General features: G+C 46.0%; 1 protein-coding gene across 1 annotated transcript in view; it reads left to right on the forward strand.

Annotated features, from left to right (window-relative positions):
- The window catches only part of NEO1 (neogenin 1), a 114,124-nt gene extending 92,212 nt beyond the window's left edge, over window positions 1-21,912 (forward strand). The window contains exons 17-28 of the mRNA XM_025894859.2: window positions 383-521; window positions 2,870-2,977; window positions 5,351-5,545; window positions 6,215-6,247; window positions 9,365-9,433; window positions 10,185-10,332; window positions 11,917-12,155; window positions 12,679-12,771; window positions 14,729-14,887; window positions 16,384-16,638; window positions 17,155-17,291; window positions 19,189-21,912. Coding sequence (XP_025750644.2) covers window positions 383-521; window positions 2,870-2,977; window positions 5,351-5,545; window positions 6,215-6,247; window positions 9,365-9,433; window positions 10,185-10,332; window positions 11,917-12,155; window positions 12,679-12,771; window positions 14,729-14,887; window positions 16,384-16,638; window positions 17,155-17,291; window positions 19,189-19,272 — 1,659 coding nt within the window. The 3' untranslated portion in view covers window positions 19,273-21,912. The remainder of the gene's footprint in view (window positions 1-382; window positions 522-2,869; window positions 2,978-5,350; window positions 5,546-6,214; window positions 6,248-9,364; window positions 9,434-10,184; window positions 10,333-11,916; window positions 12,156-12,678; window positions 12,772-14,728; window positions 14,888-16,383; window positions 16,639-17,154; window positions 17,292-19,188) is intronic.
- Window positions 21,913-22,165: the final 253 nt, after the last annotated feature.

Genomic DNA, 22,165 nt, shown 5'->3' on the forward strand with positions numbered 1-22,165 from the left:
TGAAAATTCTGCAGGAATTTGGGAGGCAGCTCCAGGTTTCAATCAGGATTGTTATTAGCTGGGCTTATTGTTTTCCCCAGTTAATGAAATGCTGTAAATTAGCCCCCCAGGTAAACAGTGATTTAGCCACTGCATAACAAGTGGGCCCTGGACCTTGTATTGCCTTTCTTAATTTATAATTGACTGCTATTAAACCTCGTGCTGATTGCAGGAAGAATCTCCAGTTGAGGGTAAAACAACTGCACGTTAATCCTTGATTGAGGAATTTACATGAGAGAGGAGAAACCTCCCGGAATTAATGGCTGTGGTTATGGAAATGTTGGAGGCACCTGAGAGCTGTGACTGATGGCTCAGCAGTTCCTGACTCTTGCCTTTCTTTCAGACTGCCAATGCCACCACCCTGAGCTATTTGGTGACGGGGCTGAAGCCCAACACCCTGTACGAGTTCTCGGTGATGGTGACCAAGGGCCGCAGATCCAGCACCTGGAGCATGACAGCACATGGGACCACCTTTGAACTAGGTACTGCTGGGCTTCTGGGAGGGCTGAGCAGAAAGAAATCAAGCCAGGTCTGCCAGCTTTCTGGTTTTTAAATGATTCTGCTGATGATACTTACTGGGGGGGGCTGTTCTGAATAGTTTAGTCAGAAATTCTGATTAAAAAAACAACAACATACTTCAAAATTCCAAGGGATGATTGCATGCAGGAGAATTTACATCAAATTACAGAGAAGTGATGAATAATGTACCACAATTCATGGGCAGGAGAGAATAAAGTGTGTGCTTGAAACGTCTCAAAAAGAGCACGTTAATAGCAAATACAAAGAAAATACTTCAGCTAATAATAATTAAAATTTGCTGTGTGATGATAATTATGACAGAGCGAGGAGGTGCATGAGGCAAATGAAGACAAAAAAATCACAGTAGGAATTAAGACATCCAAATGAGCCCTAAATTCCTGTTCAGAACAGAAAAGGTTTTATAGCTGCCAAGGAAAACCTTGGGCCCACGGAGTAACTGAGGGCCAGACCCTCTCCCCCGACCTGCCCCTCATTAGCTCTTTTTATCCTGCAGTGTTAAATGAACTTTGTGCAATTAAATTTGCTGCTTATTATGCTTAGGTTTCTCTTTAGATGAACTATAAAGGACAAAAAGCCCATCCAAATGAGCCTGGAGTTCTTATGCTAAATTAAAATACAGCCAAAAAATCAAGCGTGCAAAGAATTAGTGAGAGCTCCCAAATGTTCTGCAACAAGGCATGAGAAAAAGCAAAACCTGGATAAAATCTGAAATCTCTGAACTTACTCTGAAGTCCCATAAACCATTCTTGAGCTTCAGTTGCTTTTGAAAACACTGTTGTGGTTTTTGGAGGGAATTCCATGATGTGGGACCAGCTCTGGGCTGAGGCTCCTTTCCCATCCCAGTGACTATTCCCAGGTTAAAACACTCTCTTTGCTATTTTTGCTGACACACATACAGTCCTCACCCATAACTCTGCACCAAGGGCAGGGACTATAAAATTTGCAGAGATAAAGACCTTAACAGAGAATTTGAACCTCAAGAAGCACACGAGTAATGATGCAGGAGGTCTCGTTGCATTTAAATAGGAAATCCCAAGTTGAAGTGGTTATAGACAATATTTGCAAATGTGACCTAAAAACTTGGGAACTAAGAAAAAAAAATTGAAAAAAAAAATGGCTAAATATATTTTCTCATAAAAGGTCTTGTGATTTGTATGACTGGCCAAATTCCTGAGCTCATTATTTTGGAATATCATGAGTAGCAGCATTGTGTAGGACTTGCTCCTCAGCTAATGATGAAGGAAAATATGGGATCCTGGGCTGAGTGTTAGTGATTTCCTGATCTTTCTTCCTCTGAATCTTCTTTTTATGTATTTGGGGTAATATTTACAGTAACTTTTGGGCTTTGGCTGTCCTGGTTCCCACCTATTCCTCACAGAGGGATACCAGGTGCCCATCTCAGAGGAATGGAGGGATGAATTTCTAATTGGTAACTTAAATAAAGCTCTTGAAATGCAGGAAGCACTGCAAGCACTCAGGGCTACTATTATTGTATTAGTATATCCAATATCCAAGGTGGATTTACTCCAAGTTAACCCAAGGAAAAAGGTTGGACAGTTGTGGTCAGCAAATATTTCTTCCTTTCAGATGTTTCCGTGGTGCAGATTTCCTTCCAAATCACAAATAATCCTTCAGGAAAGTCAGTCAGCAATTGCAGATTTGAAATTGCTGGTGGATTTACTTTGCTGATTTGGATTTAAATGGTAAATTGGCATTTCTGAAGTCATAGAACTCAAAAGGGGTTGGGTTGGAAGGGACTTTAAAGCCCACTAGACACTTCCCACTAGCCCAGGTTCCTCCAAGCCCTGTCCAGCCTGACCTTGGACACTTCCAGAGATGGGGAGTCCACAACCTCTGGGTCTCAGTCCCACCATAAACCTGAAAATATGGAGATATTTCATGTGCCTACCTAAATAAAATGTATTTCTTTCACGAGTTGGTATGATTTTTCTGATGACCGAAGAAATTCAGGTGAGAAGTCAGCGACCTCAGTTGTCCAAAGATCCGTGGTTTTGGGAACACCTGGGCTCACTCAGTCCTGAATCACAGCATGTGGTGACAGCAGTGCCTTGGGAAGGGGGAACTCCATCTGGGAAGGAGGTGCTGCACTCCAGGTCACCAGTGAATGGAGTAAATCAGTGAGACCCCGACAGTAGGTGGTGGATTCCTAAAACTAACATCGAAGAGAACAAACCAAAATAACTTGCATTCATCTAAAACAAAAATCCAGGGTGCTGAGGGTGTTGTTTGTACCCCGTGGGTCTGACAGCCTGGTTCTGTGTGTTTGCAGTGCCCACTTCCCCTCCCAAGGACGTGACCGTGGTGAGCAAGGAGGGCAAGCCCCGGACCATCATCGTGAACTGGCAGCCCCCCTCCGAGGCCAACGGCAAGATCACAGGTGGGCAGGGCAGGGGGGCAGCCCAGGGGGTGCTGCATGACCCTGGGGCCGTGTCCCACCCTCCCTGTAGCCCAGGGCTGCCCAGAGCTCTGTATCTGCTCTGTCACTCTCTGTAGCCGCTCAGATTAATTATTTACTTTTGTACCTCGTAAAAATATATTAAGATCTAAAACTAACTGCAGTGGGAAATTGGAGTGGAACCAGAAATATAATTGGAAGTTTAAATATCTCCATAACCTTTGCCTTCCTCAGATTGTGCTGTTCTAATAGCAGGCCTCCAGAAATTGTCCATAACGCCTCTGGCCCATCAGTGGTTTATTTAGGAGAAGCCATCCCAGTGCTCTTTGTCATCTTAGTGGCGTTTTTGTGTCACAGAACAGACTTAAAGGCAGTTTATTAGTCCCCTGACAGAACCATTAGGAGTAAACTGTTATTTGCCTTTAAGTGCATCACTGCCACGTAGGATAAATCACTGTACAGAAAGTGATAATTCCTGATTCCTGTCCGTAATTTCTGTTTGGATTCCCATTTCCAAGGGCTTTCTGAAATAATTCACTTCTGTTTTTCTTTGTTTTTATGCCAGGTTTTAAGCTTAAATAAGATTTTAATGGCATATTGTTTGCAGTGTGTGGGTTTGGGTTTGTGCTCAGAATTAACCACGGTGCAGGATCACCTGATTAGGCAGGACTGGAGCCCAGGTTCTGCACAGGAGACTGAATTGAATTAGAGCCCTTGGAAAAGGCAGCAAGATGTTTCCTCTTTGTGGGAAGGAAGGTTTGAGTGGAGAAAAAAGAGCCTTTATCTGAAGTGCAGGTGAAAGGACTTGGCTGGTGGTGGCCAGTGAGGGGCCTTCAGGCAGGGCAGGCACAAATATCTGACACTGAGGGCCCTCAGGGGAGACGGGGAACAACATACAGAGACCAGCACTTACCTGCACGTGGTAAATGAGCAAAATTATCCCATTTTCCTGGGAAAAAAGGCCCTTGCAGTGTCTGCTCTGAAGTGCAGCCTTAGTTATCCACATAGGTTGAACAAAAGCATCCAGTGCTTATTAGTTTGTGCATAAACAGCAGGTTAAAACATCAAATAAAATAGTAATTAACTGGTAAGTTTGAGTGCACCAAGCATGAGCTTCCCTTTTCCAGGGAATGAGGCAGTTTTTGGGATGTGGGGGTCGAGTGCCCTCTGGTGGGAACAGCCCCGGCTGAGGGACAGCTCCAGGCTCCACTAATGAGTCATTAACTAATGAGTCATTAACTCTGTGCATTGAGTAGTGCCATAAAAACCGAGGGATGATGTCATTCCATGCCCTGGGCAGCCTGTCTGTGGAATATGTGGCTTTGCAGCTGCCATCTCCCTTTGGATGTGGTTGGGATGGATTTGGAATACTGAGCTGGGCCAGGCTGGGTTCCTGATGTGCATCGTTAAACCCGCTGAATAATTAGGACAGTCATAAGTTAACTCACTGCTTGTGCCACTATAGTGCTTTGAACTGTCACTACATACATATATATAAATATTAAATATATGTGTGTATAATATATATTATAGATGTAAAATACTAAATAAATATTAATAATATAAAGTAATAAAAATAATAATATATAAATATAATATGCACCGTAAGTATAATATAATTTATAATATTTACAATATATTATATAATTGTAATATAGCATATAGACAATATAAATAATAAATAATAAATCATATCTACATATATATACACCTATATTGGTTCAATTATATATTTTATGCTGAGGCTTTGTGTTTCGTATGTAAAAAAAGTTATAAAGCTTTTACTTCATGTTGATTTTTACAATTGCAGTGCTTTTCAATAACAGAACATAAACTCCTCCCATACCTTTTTTTCCTGGGTTGTGCAGGACAACCTCAGTGCTCTTCAGATTATTGCCATCTTTGTTAATGCACTGGAAAACACTGTTTTGTGCATTAACACTTGGTTAATACACTGAAAATAAAATAATTATAAACTACTGAACACATGTTGCTGAGCTGTGCATGAGAATGTTTTGTGGTTTGAACATTATTTAAATAATGTATTATAATAATATATTAATAAGATAATAGTAATACTTTGAGAATGTTTTGATAACAACAGCATGATCTTATTTTACTTATAAATAGGTAAAGAGGTGGAAATGAGCAGTTTTCCCATGTGCAATGAACAGTGCTCAGAAATTATGTTGATATTTTAAAGGGCTTTTTTCCTCTTGCTGTATAACAGATGGGAAGGGTGGCTGGTGGCTGGATGCATTCTTAGTCTTGGGAAAAGTGAGAACACCCTTAGCAACCCCCTAACCCTCATTTTCTGTGTGATCTGGTGACTGTCCTGCTCTCCCCTGGGAACAGGATACATCATCTACTACAGCACCGACGTGAACGCCGAGATCCACGACTGGGTCATCGAGCCGGTCGTGGGGAACAGACTGACCCACCAGATCCAGGAGCTGACCCTGGACACGCCCTATTACTTCAAAATCCAGGCCAGGAACTCCAAGGGAATGGGGCCCATGTCCGAGGCCGTGCAGTTCAGAACCCCCAAAGGTAAAGTGGCACCTGCATCCCGACAGCTCCTCCAGAAGGACGAGCACCAGGAGCGTGCAGTCTGTGCTTACACTGACTGGGAAAGGCTGGAGTTGGGTTAGAGCAGAACTCCCTGTTGTCTTGCTCTTGCCTGGAATTAATCCCTGTGCAGGTGGTGCTCAGCTCTTTGGTTCATGGTGCTGTGACTGCTCTTGGATCCTTAGTTATGAGAAACCCAGGTTTGGCTACAGTGACACTCCAGGACTGTGTCACATCTGCTCCCTGGGACCGGGGTGGTGCAGGGGGAACTCATGGGACACAGCAGGCTCCTGAATCAAGAACTGATGGTGGTGGGTAGGTGGTAAATAGTACAAATGTGAGATAGCTTGAGAAAGGTTCTCAGGGGGGAGAAAGAAAAAGTTATGAGTTTATCATTGTGGAAACATATCATAGAACTGGGATGGAAGGAACCTTAATGATCATCCAGTCCCATGGGCAGGGACACCTTCCACTCATCCAGGCTGCTCCTAGCCCTGTCCAGCCTGGCCCTGGGCACTTCTCCACGTGAGTATTGGTGGTCAGAAAGGAGCTGTAGCCAGTCTGCCTGTGCTGTGTGAAACTTGAAATTCTGTCTCACTCTTCAAGCCTTGTGATCTCTCTTGTTTTTTCCTCCCTGTGCTTGCCCCATAGCTGAGTCCTCAGATAAAATGCCCAATGACCAAGGTAAATGAACAGCCAACATTTCTCTTCACTCCATCCTTCACCCATCCTGGTTTTGCTGTCCATGCACTGTTGCATTTTCTAAATGAAACAAATATCTGCTGCTCTGACTGGAAATGGGCGAGTTCCTGTTGTGGTTTTAATAGTGGAAGAACTGGGAGTCCTGTGTGTGGGCTGGTGTTGGGAATATAAAGTGATCTCTGTAGTCAGGGGTCCCATGAAGGGCCATGTGGGTGGGGACCCTTCTGCAGGGATGGGCCATCCCGCCCCTGCCTGTTGCTGCAGGACCTCGGCACGAGGGGGTGGAGATCAAACGGATTCTGATTAGCACAGGTGCTGCTTGTGAGCTCCACATCCAGGATTGTTGTCATAAGAAAGGCAAAGATGCTCCTTCTGGAAAGCTTTGTGCAGGAGAGATTCTGTCTGTCAGCTCCTTTGGAGCCCAGACTCTCCTGAGGAGCCCGGCATTGGCTCCTAAAAGCCTTCAGGCTTTCAAATGTTTGTTTGGAAAATGGGAGCTTTGAGGCTTCCTACATGGAATTATAAGGTGAATGTCCCAGGGCTGTTCTTGCTTTCTTCCAAATAACCTACAAGCCCAATAAAAAGGGAAGAATTAGTCTGAAGGGATGAGTTTAAAAGGCCATTGGCAAACAGCTTAGACTTCCAATTAAAGAGATCCTAAAGGGGCTGAGAGGGTTGGACTTGGCTCTGCAACTTGTTACTTAGCAGTAATTTATTAAATATGCTTTTACCCCTGTGCACCAAATACTGCTGATAGGAGGGGATTAGGGAGGAAATTCATATGCAGCCCCTGTGCCAGAGGTGGGAGCTGGGATCTGGGATCTGGGGTGCCTGGGGGTGAGCAGCTGCTCTCCCTGACACCATCCGTGCCCAGGTGCAGCGGGAGGGAACTGGGGAAGGTTAAAAGGTTTTAGGGAAAAGTTGCTGTTTTCTATTCTGCCCTGTTCTAACCCCATTTCAGCAGAGAATCTTCCATCCATCCTAAAGTAACAATTCTTCTAGTTCTTTTAGTAACAATTTGATTAATTCTTATCCCATTATTTATAAATCATAAAAGCCAGGAGAGTTTTGTTTCATAATTCCTCTTGGAACACTCAGAGATTATAAATCATGGCAGCAGCTTAAATGTAGGAAAGGAGAAGGTGGAGGAAATGCAGGAAAGGAGCTGAAGAGCTGCTCTGTGACAGCATCACTGAATTGGGACTCTCAGGAAAGAGCCAGCAAGTTCCTCAGGACTGGGAAGGACCCAAACTACAATGGGTTGATTCTCTGGCCCTGATGGTTCTGTCTGTTTTTTTCTCTCCCTGCTTTCCTTCTCTTTGCTTGTGTTATTAAGGATATTGAACTACCCTTGGCCAAGCACAGGTCTTTGCAGAACTCATTAGAAATGTTCTTCATGAATAATGATTTTTCAATTCTAATTCTTATTCTTATTCTTATTCTTATCAGTTAATGGGTGCCATGTTGCTTTTTTATGATGCTGTTTTAACAAAGGATTGTACAGGACACAGTGAAATGTTTTTGGGAAGCCTAAATGCAGTATATTTTATGTATATTATTCTATATCTCCATAATTACTGTTACCAACTATGTTTATAGTCTGACATTTAGTTTTTTGAAAATACCTGTTTTCCATAAAGCAGAAAGATGGGCATAAAGCAGGAACCATCTCCTATCCACCCCTTTTTCCATGGTCTCACCTGTGTTAAGGCTCCAGCTGCTGCACTAGAAATGCTCAGGGTGTCTAATTGTCCTTCTAAAATACTGCTGGTTATTTTTATTCCCCCCTTCTCCCACAGCTGGGTGGAAGATCCAGCAGCTCCTCAGTGCCAGGTTCAGGGATCCAGAGGATTCATTTAGGGTTTTTTCCCATCTTTTCAGTGCAGGTTCTGTGACCATCCAGACACAAATATATCAAACACGAGCTGTTTAAAATGCTGTAAAATTCTGTCCTTGCTGCTGCAGGATTATTAGTGCAGTGCTTCAAAAGGAGAGCACTGGGTGCAGGGTCCTCTCTGCCCTGGCAAGTGCAATGTGTCTTTTTCATGGCACATTTGTCCTGCAATACATCTTTTCCATCATTATAGACTGGAACTCCTGCTGTACACACAGAACATTCCTCCTTATTACCCTGCCCAGGTTTAATCAGAATTCCTGCTGCTCCCTTTGGCTGGTTTTGCCATTTGTCTTGATTTCAGTGACTAATTTACAGGCTCTGACTTGAAGTTCACAGTTTCCATTTGTTACACATCCTTTAACACTTATTACTTCTTGATTAAAGGGGATTTTTAACTGAAAAAATCCTTCTCCTGATTGGGAAACTGCCAAATTGCCTGACTTCTTGGTTAGGTTTGTTTTGGGTTTTTTTTTTTTGTAGAACAATGTAAAAATGTGCAAAATATTCTGGATTCCTGTAACCAGAGGAATGTTGTTCTTTGCACCTTGCTGAACGTTTCCCCCACTATAGTATTCTTCTCACCAATTTCTGCATTGAGTGCATTTTAATGAAAGCACAGAGGGAAAGAACCAGGTTTTGGATGTAAATAATGAATTGGTTTCCTCGGGTTTCACCAAAAACAGTTTTGTGAGGCTTCGTTGTCACTTGTGAACAGAAGAGAATGGGGTTGAAAGCAGGTTTTTATGGATAGGTTGGGCCTTAATATTACATTTACTGTGCTTTGGATCCTCCACTTACTTCCAGTCTCCCACACTGGCTGTAATGGGGTGTTAGGAAAGGGAACGTGGACAATTCGAGTTTCAGGATGATTAACTGTCAGTCCAGGTGTGGCAAAGCCCTGTGCCTCAACATGTACCTGTGCATTGCTGCAAATGATTTTTTTTATCATTTTAAAAATGACTATTAGTAGAGTCTCCCGAGCTGAGTTAGGAAAAGAATAACTCAGGAAACAATTGAAGAGTTCTTCTGGAGAAGTTTTTTTTCTTGGAGAAGTGCAAGTGCTGTGCAAAGGCAAATCGTGTTGTGGGGAGAGAAAAGGAGGGAAAAACTGTTCATGGGGGCATAGAGAAGTTCTAAAAGAAACGTAGAGATGCTAAAGTGTGTGTGTGTGTGTAACATTCCAACATATCCGGCCTTTTCAGCTTCGGGATCTGCAGGGAAGGGAAGTCGCCCCGTGGACTTAGGACCAGACTACAAACCCCCCCTTGGAGGTGAGTGTTGCTGCAAAGCTTTTCCATGTCCATGTGTTTCATTTCCCTTTGGTCTTTCACCCAGCAAACACTCCTGGCATCTGTTCCAGAACTTTTCTCCACAGTTGTTCCCATTCAGTAAGTCCTGTAACACTCCTGCTCTGGTGCTCCTGCCTGGAGTGTCTGGCAAAACTCTCCAGGCATTCCCATGAGCAGATCTGCTTCCCATGGAGTTTTAAAGGGCTGCTGTGGTGCACAAGTGGACAATTATTTCAGTAGGAATGTATTAGGAAGGAAAACCCTCCTGTTCCTCCTTCCCCTGGTTGCTGTTGGGGACACCTTGCCCTGAGGTAACGCTCAGTAGTGTTTGATAAAATTATTCTTTCAGGGCAAAGTGACCCCTGTAGGATTCTCATACTGAGTGTGGTGGTTTCTGGCTCCAAGGGGGTGCCTGTGGTATGGGGGTTTTAGCAAGACCCCAGACTAACTCTCCTTAGACTAACTGTTGAATTTCTATATGGTAACTATTTGAGTTGGCTGAACTTAAGTTTTGATAGGCCTGGTTGGGAATGGATCTATAAATCCTCTTATAGCTCAACAATTGTACAGAAGCACAGGTGGCAAATGACAGAAAAATAAGCACTTCCCAGAGATCCAGGCAGACCAACCATCTCATCCTGCCCATCTGTAGGATGCCAGACACCTTTGGTTTGCATTCCTTGCTTTTTCTATGGAATAAATAACCCCTTTCTCCCATCTCAAACCCTCACAGGCAGTAACAGTCCCCATGGAAGTCCTACCTCTCCCCTGGACAGCAACATGCTCCTGGTGATCATCGTGTCCGTGGGGGTGATCACCATCGTGGTCGTGGTGATCGTCGCCGTCTTCTGCACCCGCCGCACGACCTCGCACCAGAAAAAGTAACAGCCCTTGCCCTGCCCTGCCTGTCCCACCTCATCCTGGCACCTCATCTTTTCTTGATCATGCTGTAGTGTTTTTTCCTTTAAGTCTTCCAGGCTGTAGATGGTGAAGGTCCATTTTTCCTAATCCATGTTCCAGAGTTACAAAGCATCAGGAGTCCACACCCAAACTGGGCAATGCTCTCGTGTGTCCCTGCACCTGCCCCTCTCTCAGGAGAAGCTGCTGTTTAAAATATTGTTTCCAAACTGGAGCCAGTCCATCTCTTTGGAGCTGGGAGAGCTCCACAGCTCAGGCAGCTTCTCACTCCTGCTCTCAGCGTGTCCTTCACTGTGTGAAGTTGGTGTACAAGCTGTGCATGATAATATCCAGTTTTTAGACAGATTACTGGAGTGGAATCTGAATCAGGTGCTGGACTCCTTAGGAAAGTGCTCCAAAATCCATAATATAGGTGTGTACCTGAATTCTTCCCTCATTTAGAGCACCTGAATCAAGCCCACAGCAGCAGTGCTCCCACTTAGAGGCTCCTGAAGGTTCTTTCTGCAAGTTCTTTGAAAGACCAGAGCTGAAAGCTGTATTTTAAGTTTGAAAAGATACTGTTATGCAAAACAGATTTTTAAAAGCTAGGCTTGGAAGATAATCTCCACTTGCTTTGCTGAAGCTGAACCATCCTGCAAAAATGCAAGTTGTTCAGGAGAGGGAGCAGGGATGTGGGAATGTCTGGCAGCTGGGGGATGTGCTTGGGAGAGGGCAGCGCAGATGGGCCTGTGCCCCAGAGATGCATTTGATTTTCAAAGAGCAGAAACAGCCCTGTGAAACCTCAGTTTCTAAATGGCACCTCCCTTACACAGCAGCCCCCAGCAGTGAGTCACTCCTGCTGTGTGCCAGGGGCTCAGCTGGGTCAGGGCAGGACGTGGGAGCACGTCTGGCTGGGAGTCACCTCCGTGGGAGGCTCTGCCCGCTGGTACTGAGCCATATCTGAGCCAGTTCTAGCAGTTGGGTCACCCAGAGGGAACACCTTCCCCCATCTTTGTGAGGAGCAAGTGTGGAGGGCAGTGCTGGAACCCTACATTTTCCTTTTCCCAAATTCCACTGTCCCAAATCTCTGCTTCACCGTAGATTCCTGCTGCTGCTGTTCAACAGCCATGAAAAGCTCCTCAGTCTGAGCAGTGCTGAAAGTGATGTTCCTGTCATTGATCCTCAGTGTTCACCATCCTGTTGGGATAACTGGCTGTTTGCACCCTCCCTCTCCAGCTCTAGCTGGAGCTGAGCCCGGAGCAGGGGCACAGCGTGGTGCACCTTCACTTCATGGTTGGAATGTTCTCTTAACAACCACAAGCACTGCAAATTCAGTTTTTGTCAGTGCAGGCTTGGGCTGCAGGATGTGGGGCCGCTGGGGACAAATTCGTGGCATCAGAGTTGCAGGACGTGCTTTGAGATGTCGGCTGGGCTTGTGTGCAGAGTTCAGAGCGTCCTGCCGGTGGGAAGGTTCTGCTCAGGGATACAGGATCTGAGGGAAATCCTTTCAACAGGTGAGGCTGACACCTAAGAACATCTGAGAACATCTCCTTTGTTTTCCCTCCCAGGAAACGTGCTGCCTGCAAATCAGTGAATGGCTCCCACAAGTACAAGGGGAACTCCAAAGATGTCAAGCCTCCTGACCTTTGGATTCATCATGAGAGACTGGAGCTCAAACCCATTGATAAGTCTCCAGATCCCAATCCCATCATGACAGACACCCCAATCCCTCGCAACTCCCAAGACATCACCCCAGTTGACAATTCCATGGACAGCAATATCCACCAGAGGCGGAATTCCTACAGAGGTGAGAGATCAACAGTGCTTTGGCCATGAGGTGTTAAATACATTTGACTCTGAGTGGTGAAATCACTTTATTGAGATATTACTTAGTCACTCTCTTTTGTTCTCATTTTTCAAGTAGTGAATTGAGTTTGTTCCTAGTTTCTAAGATTCCCTAAAAAGGATGGATCACGTGTTGTAGTGAGGAAATTGAGTGCCCAGGAGTCAAATCATTATTTTCTCTTGGTAAATACTGGCTAGTAATTGGAACATCATCTAACAAGTGTTTTGAAATGAACTCTTGAGAGCTGTGTGTGACATCCTTTCAGCCCACAGCTGCAGTGCCAGAAGTTCAAGTTTGTATTGGGGCCTGGAGAGTTTCTCCAGTACCAAATAACTGTCCTCTTCTCACCTCCTGGTGGAGGATGAAAGAGCTGTTTTTATCAGTTGTGACTCACAAAACTGCAAACAGGACTAGAGAGAGGGGGGTTGAAGTGCTCAGGTGCCCCAGGAGCTGCAGGTCAGTAACCCCAGTGTCTCTCCCTCAGGACACGAGTCCGAGGACAGCATGTCCACGCTGGCAGGAAGGAGGGGGATGAGGCCCAAGATGATGATGCCTTTTGATTCTCAGCCACCTCAGCGTAAGTCACCAGCCCCCCATTCCTGCTCCTGGAGTGGGGAGTGCCCAAACCAGCCACACTGGTGCCACAAACAGGGACACCCACACCTTCCTGCTCACTGCTCCTGAGCAATTCCAGCCTTTCTGCAGTGGGAATAGCTCAGAGGAGGCCCCGGAGCCCCTTATGGGAAAGGCAGAGTTAGACTAAGGGAAAAGGGGAAAAGGAGCAGCTGCACTGGGGTGAGGAGTGGAGGAGAGTCAGGAGTGTGTCCAGTGTCTGTCCATCCCACTCTGGTGCTTCCCAGGGAGAGCCTGTGGGCTTGGCTGCTTTTTGTAGCCGTTCCCTCTGAACTCTGCCAGTGCCCAGCTGTCCCACAGGAACTGCAGAGAGCTGCTCCATCTCTGTCAGGTTCTCAGCTGCTGGTTTTCTCCTCTCCAGCCCAAGCAGTCCCACGTTTTTAGCCTCTCCTCATGAGGCAGCTGCTCCATCCCCTGTAGCTCTTGAGTTGCCATTCTCAGAGCCTCCTCTGACTTTACTACGAGCTCCTTGGAATCTTTGCTCTCTCACTCAGCCCTGTGAGGCCCTTCTGGAGCTCCTGGCCACCAGAATGGCATTTGCCTACCCCAGAGACCTTAAAATTATTGACAAATGGGAAGATTTCTCTGATTGCTTCCATGTCTGCTCACTGAGAAGGAAAACTGATAAAAGCCAGTGCTGGCACTGCTACTTGGAATCTGCTGCTCACTCTCCTCTGTCTTGATAATCCACCATCAAGCCCCTTCCTTGGTTTTGTATCTGTAACCATCTTTCAGTCCATACAAGAGCCTTCCCTCAGCAGCAGCTTAATATTTGACCTTTGGAGTGGAGCCTTTTTGAAAATTCAGCTGTAGCAAAGTGTAGCAAAGGAAAAACTCACAGCAAAGACACTCAACAACCTACGTATCAGTCCCACACAGGATGATACACATTTTTGGGAGGCAGTAATTCCAGTTGTACCTGCTGGTTGTGTTCAGGCTGATGTGATAATTGTGGCAGATAGAGCCATGGATGTGATTTCCCTGCAGCAGCAGCCCCGGCTCTGACAGCCCTTTGTGATGCCAGTCCTGCTGTGTTCCCTGGAAAAGCCTGGCTGATTCCCTCTCTTTCTTAGCCATTGCCTTGCCCAGGGAGAACAAACCAGGCCCAGGCACAGCTGGCTGGGGCGGGTGGGATGAGGAAGGAGGTGCAAGGTCTGCTGGTGCCTCAGGGCTTGAGGTCGTTTTAGTGACTTTGAGTTTTTATCCTGTTTTCAAGAGCTCTGAGGGCCTCCAGCAGTAGGTTTGTGTTTTATAGTAACTGGAAACATTAATATAATGTCATTTAGGCTTTGCAGAAGCTCCACAGGAAGCTCACAGTGGTATGTGAGGCCCTTTCTCAGGAAGCACCACCAGGACCATTCCGTGTGTTTAACTCTGAGCCTGCAGACACCTTCCCATGGCTTCCCCCCAACTGGAGCACTCAGATATAGTTATTTACCTCTAGGTACTAATTTAGGATAATTCAGTCTCTTCCATTTTAGCATAATTTGCAGTAATGGTGTGTACCAAGTGAGCTCCTTCTTTGACTACTGAAATACAAAAATCTTGGAAGGATATGAGGAAGCAAAGGGCTGTTTCTTTTTTAACACACACACTATATGTGGATAGTAGATCTATATTCTCTCTATTCTTCATCTGAACTTTTCTCTTCCTTGAAATCAGACGGTGCATCCTGATGTGAATTAAGTTGCTGGTACTGCTTTTTGGCCTGTAATCAGGTGATGGTTTTGTCCTGTACATGACTTGGGTCTGATGACCCAGGAGTTTAAGGTGGATTGTGAACCAGCTGAGGGTCTGGCTCCCCTGCAGTGGCTGTGTGGGGAAGGGAGGGATGTGGTGCCTTTCAGTCCACAAGCACTGTGTGTGTGTTAAGTGTTTCTCTGTCTTGTGTTCATCCACAGCTGTGATTAGTGCTCATCCCATCCATTCACTCGATAACCCCCACCACCATTTCCACTCCGGCAGCCTCGCCTCTCCAACCCGCAGCTACCTCCACCACCAGCCCAGCCCCTGGCCCCTGGGCACAGCCTTGTCCCACTCAGACAGGGCCAATTCCACAGGTGAGACACAAACCACCAGGGACGTGTTGCTTTCATGGAACCGGGAGCGAAACATGTGGAAATCAAAGCCTGAAACTCGGTCAGTCCCCACTGTGGTGTTCCACGAGGTTTAAGGACGTGGGTGTAAGTGCAGACAAAATCCTGGATAGGCTGAGCTTACTTGTGCAGATCCTTGAGGCACATGATAGAAGAGGAAGCTCTGTGTTTAATACACAGCCACAAACAGGAGGATTCCTTATGCTAAAGCATTCAGCCCTGAGACACCAGATTAAATCTGAGCTACTTAATGTGGTAACTTTTTCCCTGGTTAGTACCATTTCAGACCAAGAGAGGAGAAAGGTCCAGACTTAGCTACTGAGAGCTGACATTTGTTAACCTTCCTGAGGGACACAGAAAATGGGGGTGATTTCCATGCAGTATTTTCAGGCCTGAAGCACAATGAATTGCAGTAGTTTCTGCAGTATCTCCAGTGCTCTGAAGATTTCTGAAGCCACACTGTTGCTAAATTGCACGTGGGTAAAATGTCGAGTTGGAGGGAAATCTGAGCTTTTCTAGCTTAAGGTCAACCTTCTAAGCTGTCATAGCCAAAAGTGTTGTTTCCTTATGAAAGCAGTTCCTGAGGCTGCAAGGACACAGGGAGGCAATATGTGAGAGGCAGAGGTTTATACCAGTGAAGTGACAGCTCCCACAATCCAGATCCTTCCCTGCCTGTGCTCCAAGTAGGATCACGACGCCCTGAATGTAAGATACCATCTCATTGTTCTCTTAGGTCAGCGTGGAGCCTGCTGCAAACACAGCAAGCCTGGGATTTCATCTGAGCTTGAGTTTGAGCTTTCGGCAAGTAGGAAGAAATTCTTAGGAAGAAATTCTTCCCTGTGAGGGTGGAGAGGCCCTAGCACAGGTTGCCCAGAGAAGCTGTGGCTGCTCCATCCCTGGAAGTGTTGAGGGCCAGGTTGGATGGGGCTTGGAGCAACCTGGGATAATGGAAGGTGTCCCTGCTTATAGCAGGGGATGGAATTAAATGATCTTTAAGATCCCTTCCAACTCAAACCATCCTGTGACTCCAGGTAAATGGATTTCAAGCCTGTCTCAGAAAAAACTCAGGCTCCTGTGTCTGCACTAGTGCTTGGTGTGAACCTTAAATTACAGATTTGGTTACAAATGCCAGTACTATGAGATGCTCAAGGGCAGAAGGAGAACGAAGGTTTGTGTTCTCTGCTGGTTTATCTGAGGACTTACTCCATGGAGCTGTTTCAGTGCAGAACTGTTGATTTGCTCTTGGTGGGGGTGTGGAATCATTCAGTTCTCAGCTCGTTGTATTACCAGACAGCCATCGTTCACCATAGAACAGGGCAGTCACACAGGACTGGGGTTATATCCAAATTCCCTCGTACCTGTAACAGTGACCCTGGAAGAGGTGCTTCCCAGTAGCCTGCTGTGTTTCCATGTGCCCCAGAGGCCGTTTCTGAGCAGTAACTGCAGTGTGTGTGTTGCAGAGTCCGTCCGGAACACGCCCAGCACGGACACGCTGCCGGCGCCCTCGGCCCCGCCGGGCACCGACCACCAGGACCCTGAGGGCTCCACGGGCTCGTACCTGGGCACTGCCCAGGAGGAGGACCCTGCCCAGGGCCTGCCCACTGCCCACGTCCGCCCGTCACACCCGCTCCAAGAGCTTCGCGCTGCCCGCTGGTTCCCCCCGGCCGGGCCTCCTACGACCTGCCCTGCCCAGCACCCCCCTGCTGACCAGCAAGGTGAGGGGAAAACAGGCACACGCTGCCAAAACAGGGGGGTTTTAACAGGGAAGGTCCTTGAGGGGCGGGGGGTGGAGTTGGGCATCCAAGGCAGTGTGTCAGAGGCTGCAGTGAGTTCTGTCGGTGTCATTTCAAGGCCTTTTTCTGTACGTAAATAAATTGGACAAAAATTCGGATCCAACGCTCCAAAGTTTAAGTGTTCACTTTCCTCTAATACCATCTTTCTTCATCATAGAATCATTATAGAATGGTTTGGGTTGGAAGGACCTTAAAGCTCAACCAGTCCCACTCCTGCCATCCAACCCATCCAACCTGGCCTTGGACACTTCCAGGGATGGGGCAGCCCCAGCTTCTCTAGGCAACCTGTGCCAGGGCCTCACAGGGAAGAATTCCTTCCCAATATCCCATCTAACCCTGCCCTCCTTCAGTTTAAGGCAGTTCCCCCCTGTTCTTATTCTCTTCCTTTCTGATTAAGCCCAAGAACCAATTCCCTGACTCTCTGACCATTGTTTCCAGCTCCCACCCACCCTGTTCACTCGGTGAAGACCGCGTCCATCGGGACCTTGGGAAGGACTCGCCCTCCCATGCCCGTGGTCGTTCCCAGTGCCCCCGACGTGCAGGAGACCACCCGGATGCTGGAGGACTCGGAAAGCGTAGGTACTTCCACTGCCAGGCCTGGCCTTGCAGTGCTCACAGACTGGGGGGAGGTCTCTCCTTATTTGTGTCACACTTGGAAACTTCAGGAATTCTGCACTGACACTTTCAAAGGCAGAGGGTCACAAGGCTCCAAACTTCCAACACCCCCATTGCCTGTGAATCCATATAAAAAGTACAGGAGAAACACCTTCTGCACAGGGCAGGGTCCTGTTACAGCCCTGCTGCTGCAGAGCATTCCCAGTGTCACTGCACGTGGAACATTTGGCACTAATGCCAACGTGTTTTAAGCATCATCCCAAATATGTTTGTAGACTCTCCTGTGAAAGTGTTCTGACTTTTGGGAAAGGTACAACCACCTGCTGGGCTGCTTTTGGGAGTATCTATTAAGGATATTGAGGATGTTTTGGGTGGGAGGCTGGAAGTGCTGTTTTCCTTTCAAATTGCAAGCCAAGAAGTTTCTCCAGTAGCTACTGGATCACTAGAATCATATACTGTCTTCAGTATCACACAGGTATTAGCTCTGATCACTGCTACAGGAATGATTATTTTGAATTTATTTTACTTTTTTTCCTCATTGTCCTTTTCATTTGTCACATGTTTTTGTTGCCCTCTTGATTTTCTTTCTGCGTTTGCTGGTCTAGAAACTTGATCTGGTGCCCTTTTGCCCTTCTGTCTAGGTGTCACTCCTGCTTTATTTGTTTTGTTTGGTCAGTACCAAACCCTTACTCATTAGTTTATCCATCAATAAATTGGTAATATTCAAATAGAGCCATTAATAAATTTGTTCATTGATAAATTAGTACAAGGTAGAGTCAGCACACTAAATACTAGTTAAATTAAATTGCTAGTTCAAGTATGAGTTTTGAAAATTAAATTATAAGTTGAATTAAGGGGTTTAGGGTTAGGTAGTGATTTGAATTAACTCTATTTTTTTATGAGAGCCTGTAGGAATGAGTTTACTTTCAGCTGCTGCTGTTTATCATTGTCAGATAACGTGTTGGACCCAGGGCAGGGATGACTTTTCTGGTACAGTCCAGATGTTTGATAAACTGGAAGTTCAATGCCATTTAAATTAGGAGAAGGTTTGTCTCTAGAAAGAAAGGAACTGAGAGCAGGGTCAGGGTTGAAAACTGCACAGAACTGGGAAGGACTTGTTCAGCAAAGGTTTGGAGCTGCCGTGGTTCATGGTGTGTCTGCACACAGGCACTGATCACAGAGGTGATGGCTCATCAGTGCAGCTGAAACTGGACCTCTGAGCCTAATACACTGTGATTTCAGGGAGGGTAACAATTCTCAAAACATTTCTTTTGAGGTGATTCCGTTGACCTGCTTTCCAGTTAAGCTGGGAAGACTTTTCTAAACTGCCTACTCTGGTTCAAAGGCAGCTGTTCCCTTCAGGGGTCGAGACAAGGAAAACAGATCAGCTGATCATGGTTTATTCAGTGGGACTCTGAATCACAACTGCCCAAAGAGCTGCACTGAAAATAGAATCAAAGAATAGAATATGCTGAGCTGGAAGGGACCCACAAGGATCATCGGTCCAAATGCCGCCCTGTCCCTGAGAGCATTGTCCAAATGCTCCTTGAGCTCTGGCAGCCTTGGTGCTGTGCCCACTGCCCTGGGGAGCCTGTTCAGTGCCCAACCACCCTCTGGGGGGAAGAACCTTTTCCTACTGTCCAACCTAAACCTCCCCTGGCACAGCTCAGCCACTCCTTAGAGTGTTCTTTAAAGGCTATTAATTCCTGTAACTGTGGCTAAATGCAATCCACGTGTGGTTATTCCTGAGTCAGAGCCGTATCCCACAGCAGTCCCTGACCATTCCTCTGTGTTTCCTGTCCTGTCCCTCCCTAAGGAGAGCCAAGGCCCCCTGTGTAACCCTCTCCCTCTCCCCAGACCTACGAGCCGGATGAGCTGACCAAAGAGATGGCCCACCTGGAAGGACTGATGAAGGACCTCAATGCCATCACCACGGCGTGACCACCTCCCCGGGACGTGACTCCAAACCGCTCCGCAAGTCGTGGGACTCAGCCTTGGAACGCAAGGAATTGTACAGAGGAAAAAAAAAAAAAAGGAAAAAAAAGAGGAAAAAAAAAAACAAACAACAAACCAGAAAGAGGGACAGCACATGAGAGCAATGTGGGAAGGAGAGGAACCAACCAGAGGGGACCTGTGTGTCACTGTCCTGCAGGGAAGTCTTGGCCCTGTGAATTCCAGTGCCCTGTGGGCCGGGCGGGATGGGACACACCAGGCTGGACTCCAGACACAAGGAAAGCAAACGGACTCGCCGTTAGTTTTGTTCTGGTCAGGTTTTGTCTCAGTGGTGTGATTGCCCTGCCTTTTCAGTGTTGGACATTGGCATTTATGTACAATTTTATTTGTGTTTTTATTTTATCTTTTTTTTATAAAAAGGAAAAAAATATTGTAATTAAAAAAAAAAAAAGGGAGAAACTGTTGTTTTCCACAGCCTAGGCTGAGGTTTGACTGCTTGTTCTATTGTGTATGGAAATTCATTGCCAGTGTGGGTTGTTCTGTTTTTGTTTTTTATTCTGCGTACAATTACGTCCCCTTCTGGCAGTTAATCCATGGCCTTTTGGGATGCTGCACTGCTCTTTGTAAGCTTTTTTTATTATTTTTATATTATAATTATTAAAAGCCTGACTTTCTCCTCTCATCACTGTGAGATTACCAGTCTGTTTGAATTGAAATGTAATTTGAAAGGCTTGTTTGTCGCTTTTTGTGCAGTTTCAATATTTTGAGTGGGGGGAAAAGTAGCTGGGGAAGGGGAGGGGGTCCAGGGGGAGGGGTCATTCCTGTTGTTTTCATGTCTTTCTCCAGTGACTGGAAAGACTGAAGAACACGAAGCATCTTCTGTAACGTCCTTCCTTGTCCCTTTAGCATCACTGTGTCTCTGGTCACTGAACTGCAGTGAGAGTCTCATTTAGAAACATTGCCAGAACTTCCTCCTGTAAATTGGGGTTCCTTATGCTTAGATGACACTACATGCAGCTTATTTTGGCAACTGTTTTGTTGTTGTTAGCTAAAGATGCATCATGAACCTTGCAAGTGCAGAGTGAGGGCTCAGCACAGGCCCCAGGGCTGGGGTGGAGCTCCCTGGGCTCCCAGAAGGAGGGAACTGTGGGCCCTTCCATCCCCACACACCACATCCTGCCTGTGGGAACGCTCCCTGCCCACAGCAGCACGTCCAGCCCCAGTGCAGTGTCTCCATCCCAGGCCACTCGAACAAGGGCCAGCTCTGGAGTATTCCCCAGAGACAGAAACAAGGCAAAAATGTATTTTTTTACACTTTGGAAAACCATGTAAAAAGAAAACCAGTATTAGTGACTCAGGTGCTGTTCACACATCTGTCTGGAAAGGAAGGGAAGGTCAAAGGGAAGGACAAGGGTTTTCCTTTTCTCCATGTGTGATTGCCTGGCTCTGCCCTTCCCTGGAAACGGGCTGTAGCTCAGTAAAGTAACCAAACCCACCCCCAGGTGCCTGATGAACTCGTGTGCAATTCCACTGCCAGAACAAAAGGAAACTCCAACTTACTGCTGGTTCAGAGGGGAATCTGTTCCTCCTGGGATTTGGGATCTCGGGGACAGGCAGGTCCAGGTGTTTTGGGGTCCCTGCTGTGGCTCTGCCAGGGCTGGGCCTGTGGGAGCAGCAGGAGGGAATGCTGGAACTGCTGCAGCTCCAGTAACAAACAGGAGTTCTGCTGCTTTTACTTTGTTCCCCACTGAACTGAACTAAAGCTTCTGGTCTCCAAGAGAGGGGAGAGCCATGGAATCACCTGGAGAGCAGCTGGGATGGTGCTGTAGTGTCACTTCCTTTCTTTTCCTGGACTCTGTGTTGTCATTTCTGGGACATTTCCTGCCTTTATTTATTCTTTGAGGGAGGGGAGGGAATCAAATTAATTGGGGCACTGTGGGCCACCTGGATAACTGATGTTTAGACTTTTAATCAGTACAATTCAGGGCAAAATAAGCTACAGAATATGTGTTGAAAGAATAAAAATGCACACCCTGGCCTGGAAGGAGGGTGTGAACCTTTTCCTTTGCCTATTTTTTACCTGTACCCAAAGAAATACCATCCTACAAACACAGTATTCCTGGCTGGGGGGGGGTCTTTGTGAATATTCCTTATGTATAACACCATGAATGTTAATATTGTCATTGAATTTGGGGAGGGGGAATATTTTTAATGATAAAACAACTGTTCAAAGTTGGTTTTTTAAGGTTAAACTGAAAAAAAAAAAGAAAAAACATTTATTCAATTCAGTGTACAATCTGTATTGCACTTTTTCACATTTTAATGCTACGTTTTCTTACATATCCTGTGATTTTAAATTTGGAACATTGTGTATCCTTGTAGTGTCATAGTCAAGCTGTTGAGTGACAGCTTCCCTCAGACATTTGGGGAAAAAAAGAACCAAACCTGTATATTGTTTTATGATTCTCATGTAGAATAATTTTGAGGGCTGCTGTAGACGTCGACCTTTCTGTACAATTTTTTTTTGCTTTTCTGTAGTATTTGCTGTATCCTCTATGGCTTTTTTTAATAACTTCATGTTTATTATTTGGTATTGGACATCCAATACACTTTTTTTAATCCAATCAAGTTCTGGGCTGCTTGGAGAGTTTGTTTAATTATTCCTAATCAATACAGGGACCAGGTTTGGAATTTTACTTGCCCTTTTTGTTGCTGTGGGTTGGTAGGTTGTGTCCTCCAGAGAAGGAAGAGGAAAATTGTTACTCTCCCTCAATCTTTGTGCAGACACTGAACATGTAACCTCTGCCTTCCTTCTATTTCAAGGGTAAAAAAATACCACCTTTTAATAAGCAAGTAGAGAAGGAAGGGGTTCACATCAGGG

The sequence above is a fragment of the Manacus vitellinus genome, unplaced genomic scaffold, assembly GCF_001715985.3.
Source record: "Manacus vitellinus isolate BGI_N305 unplaced genomic scaffold, ASM171598v3 scaffold_16_pilon, whole genome shotgun sequence".
Taxonomy (NCBI): Eukaryota; Metazoa; Chordata; class Aves; order Passeriformes; family Pipridae; genus Manacus; species Manacus vitellinus.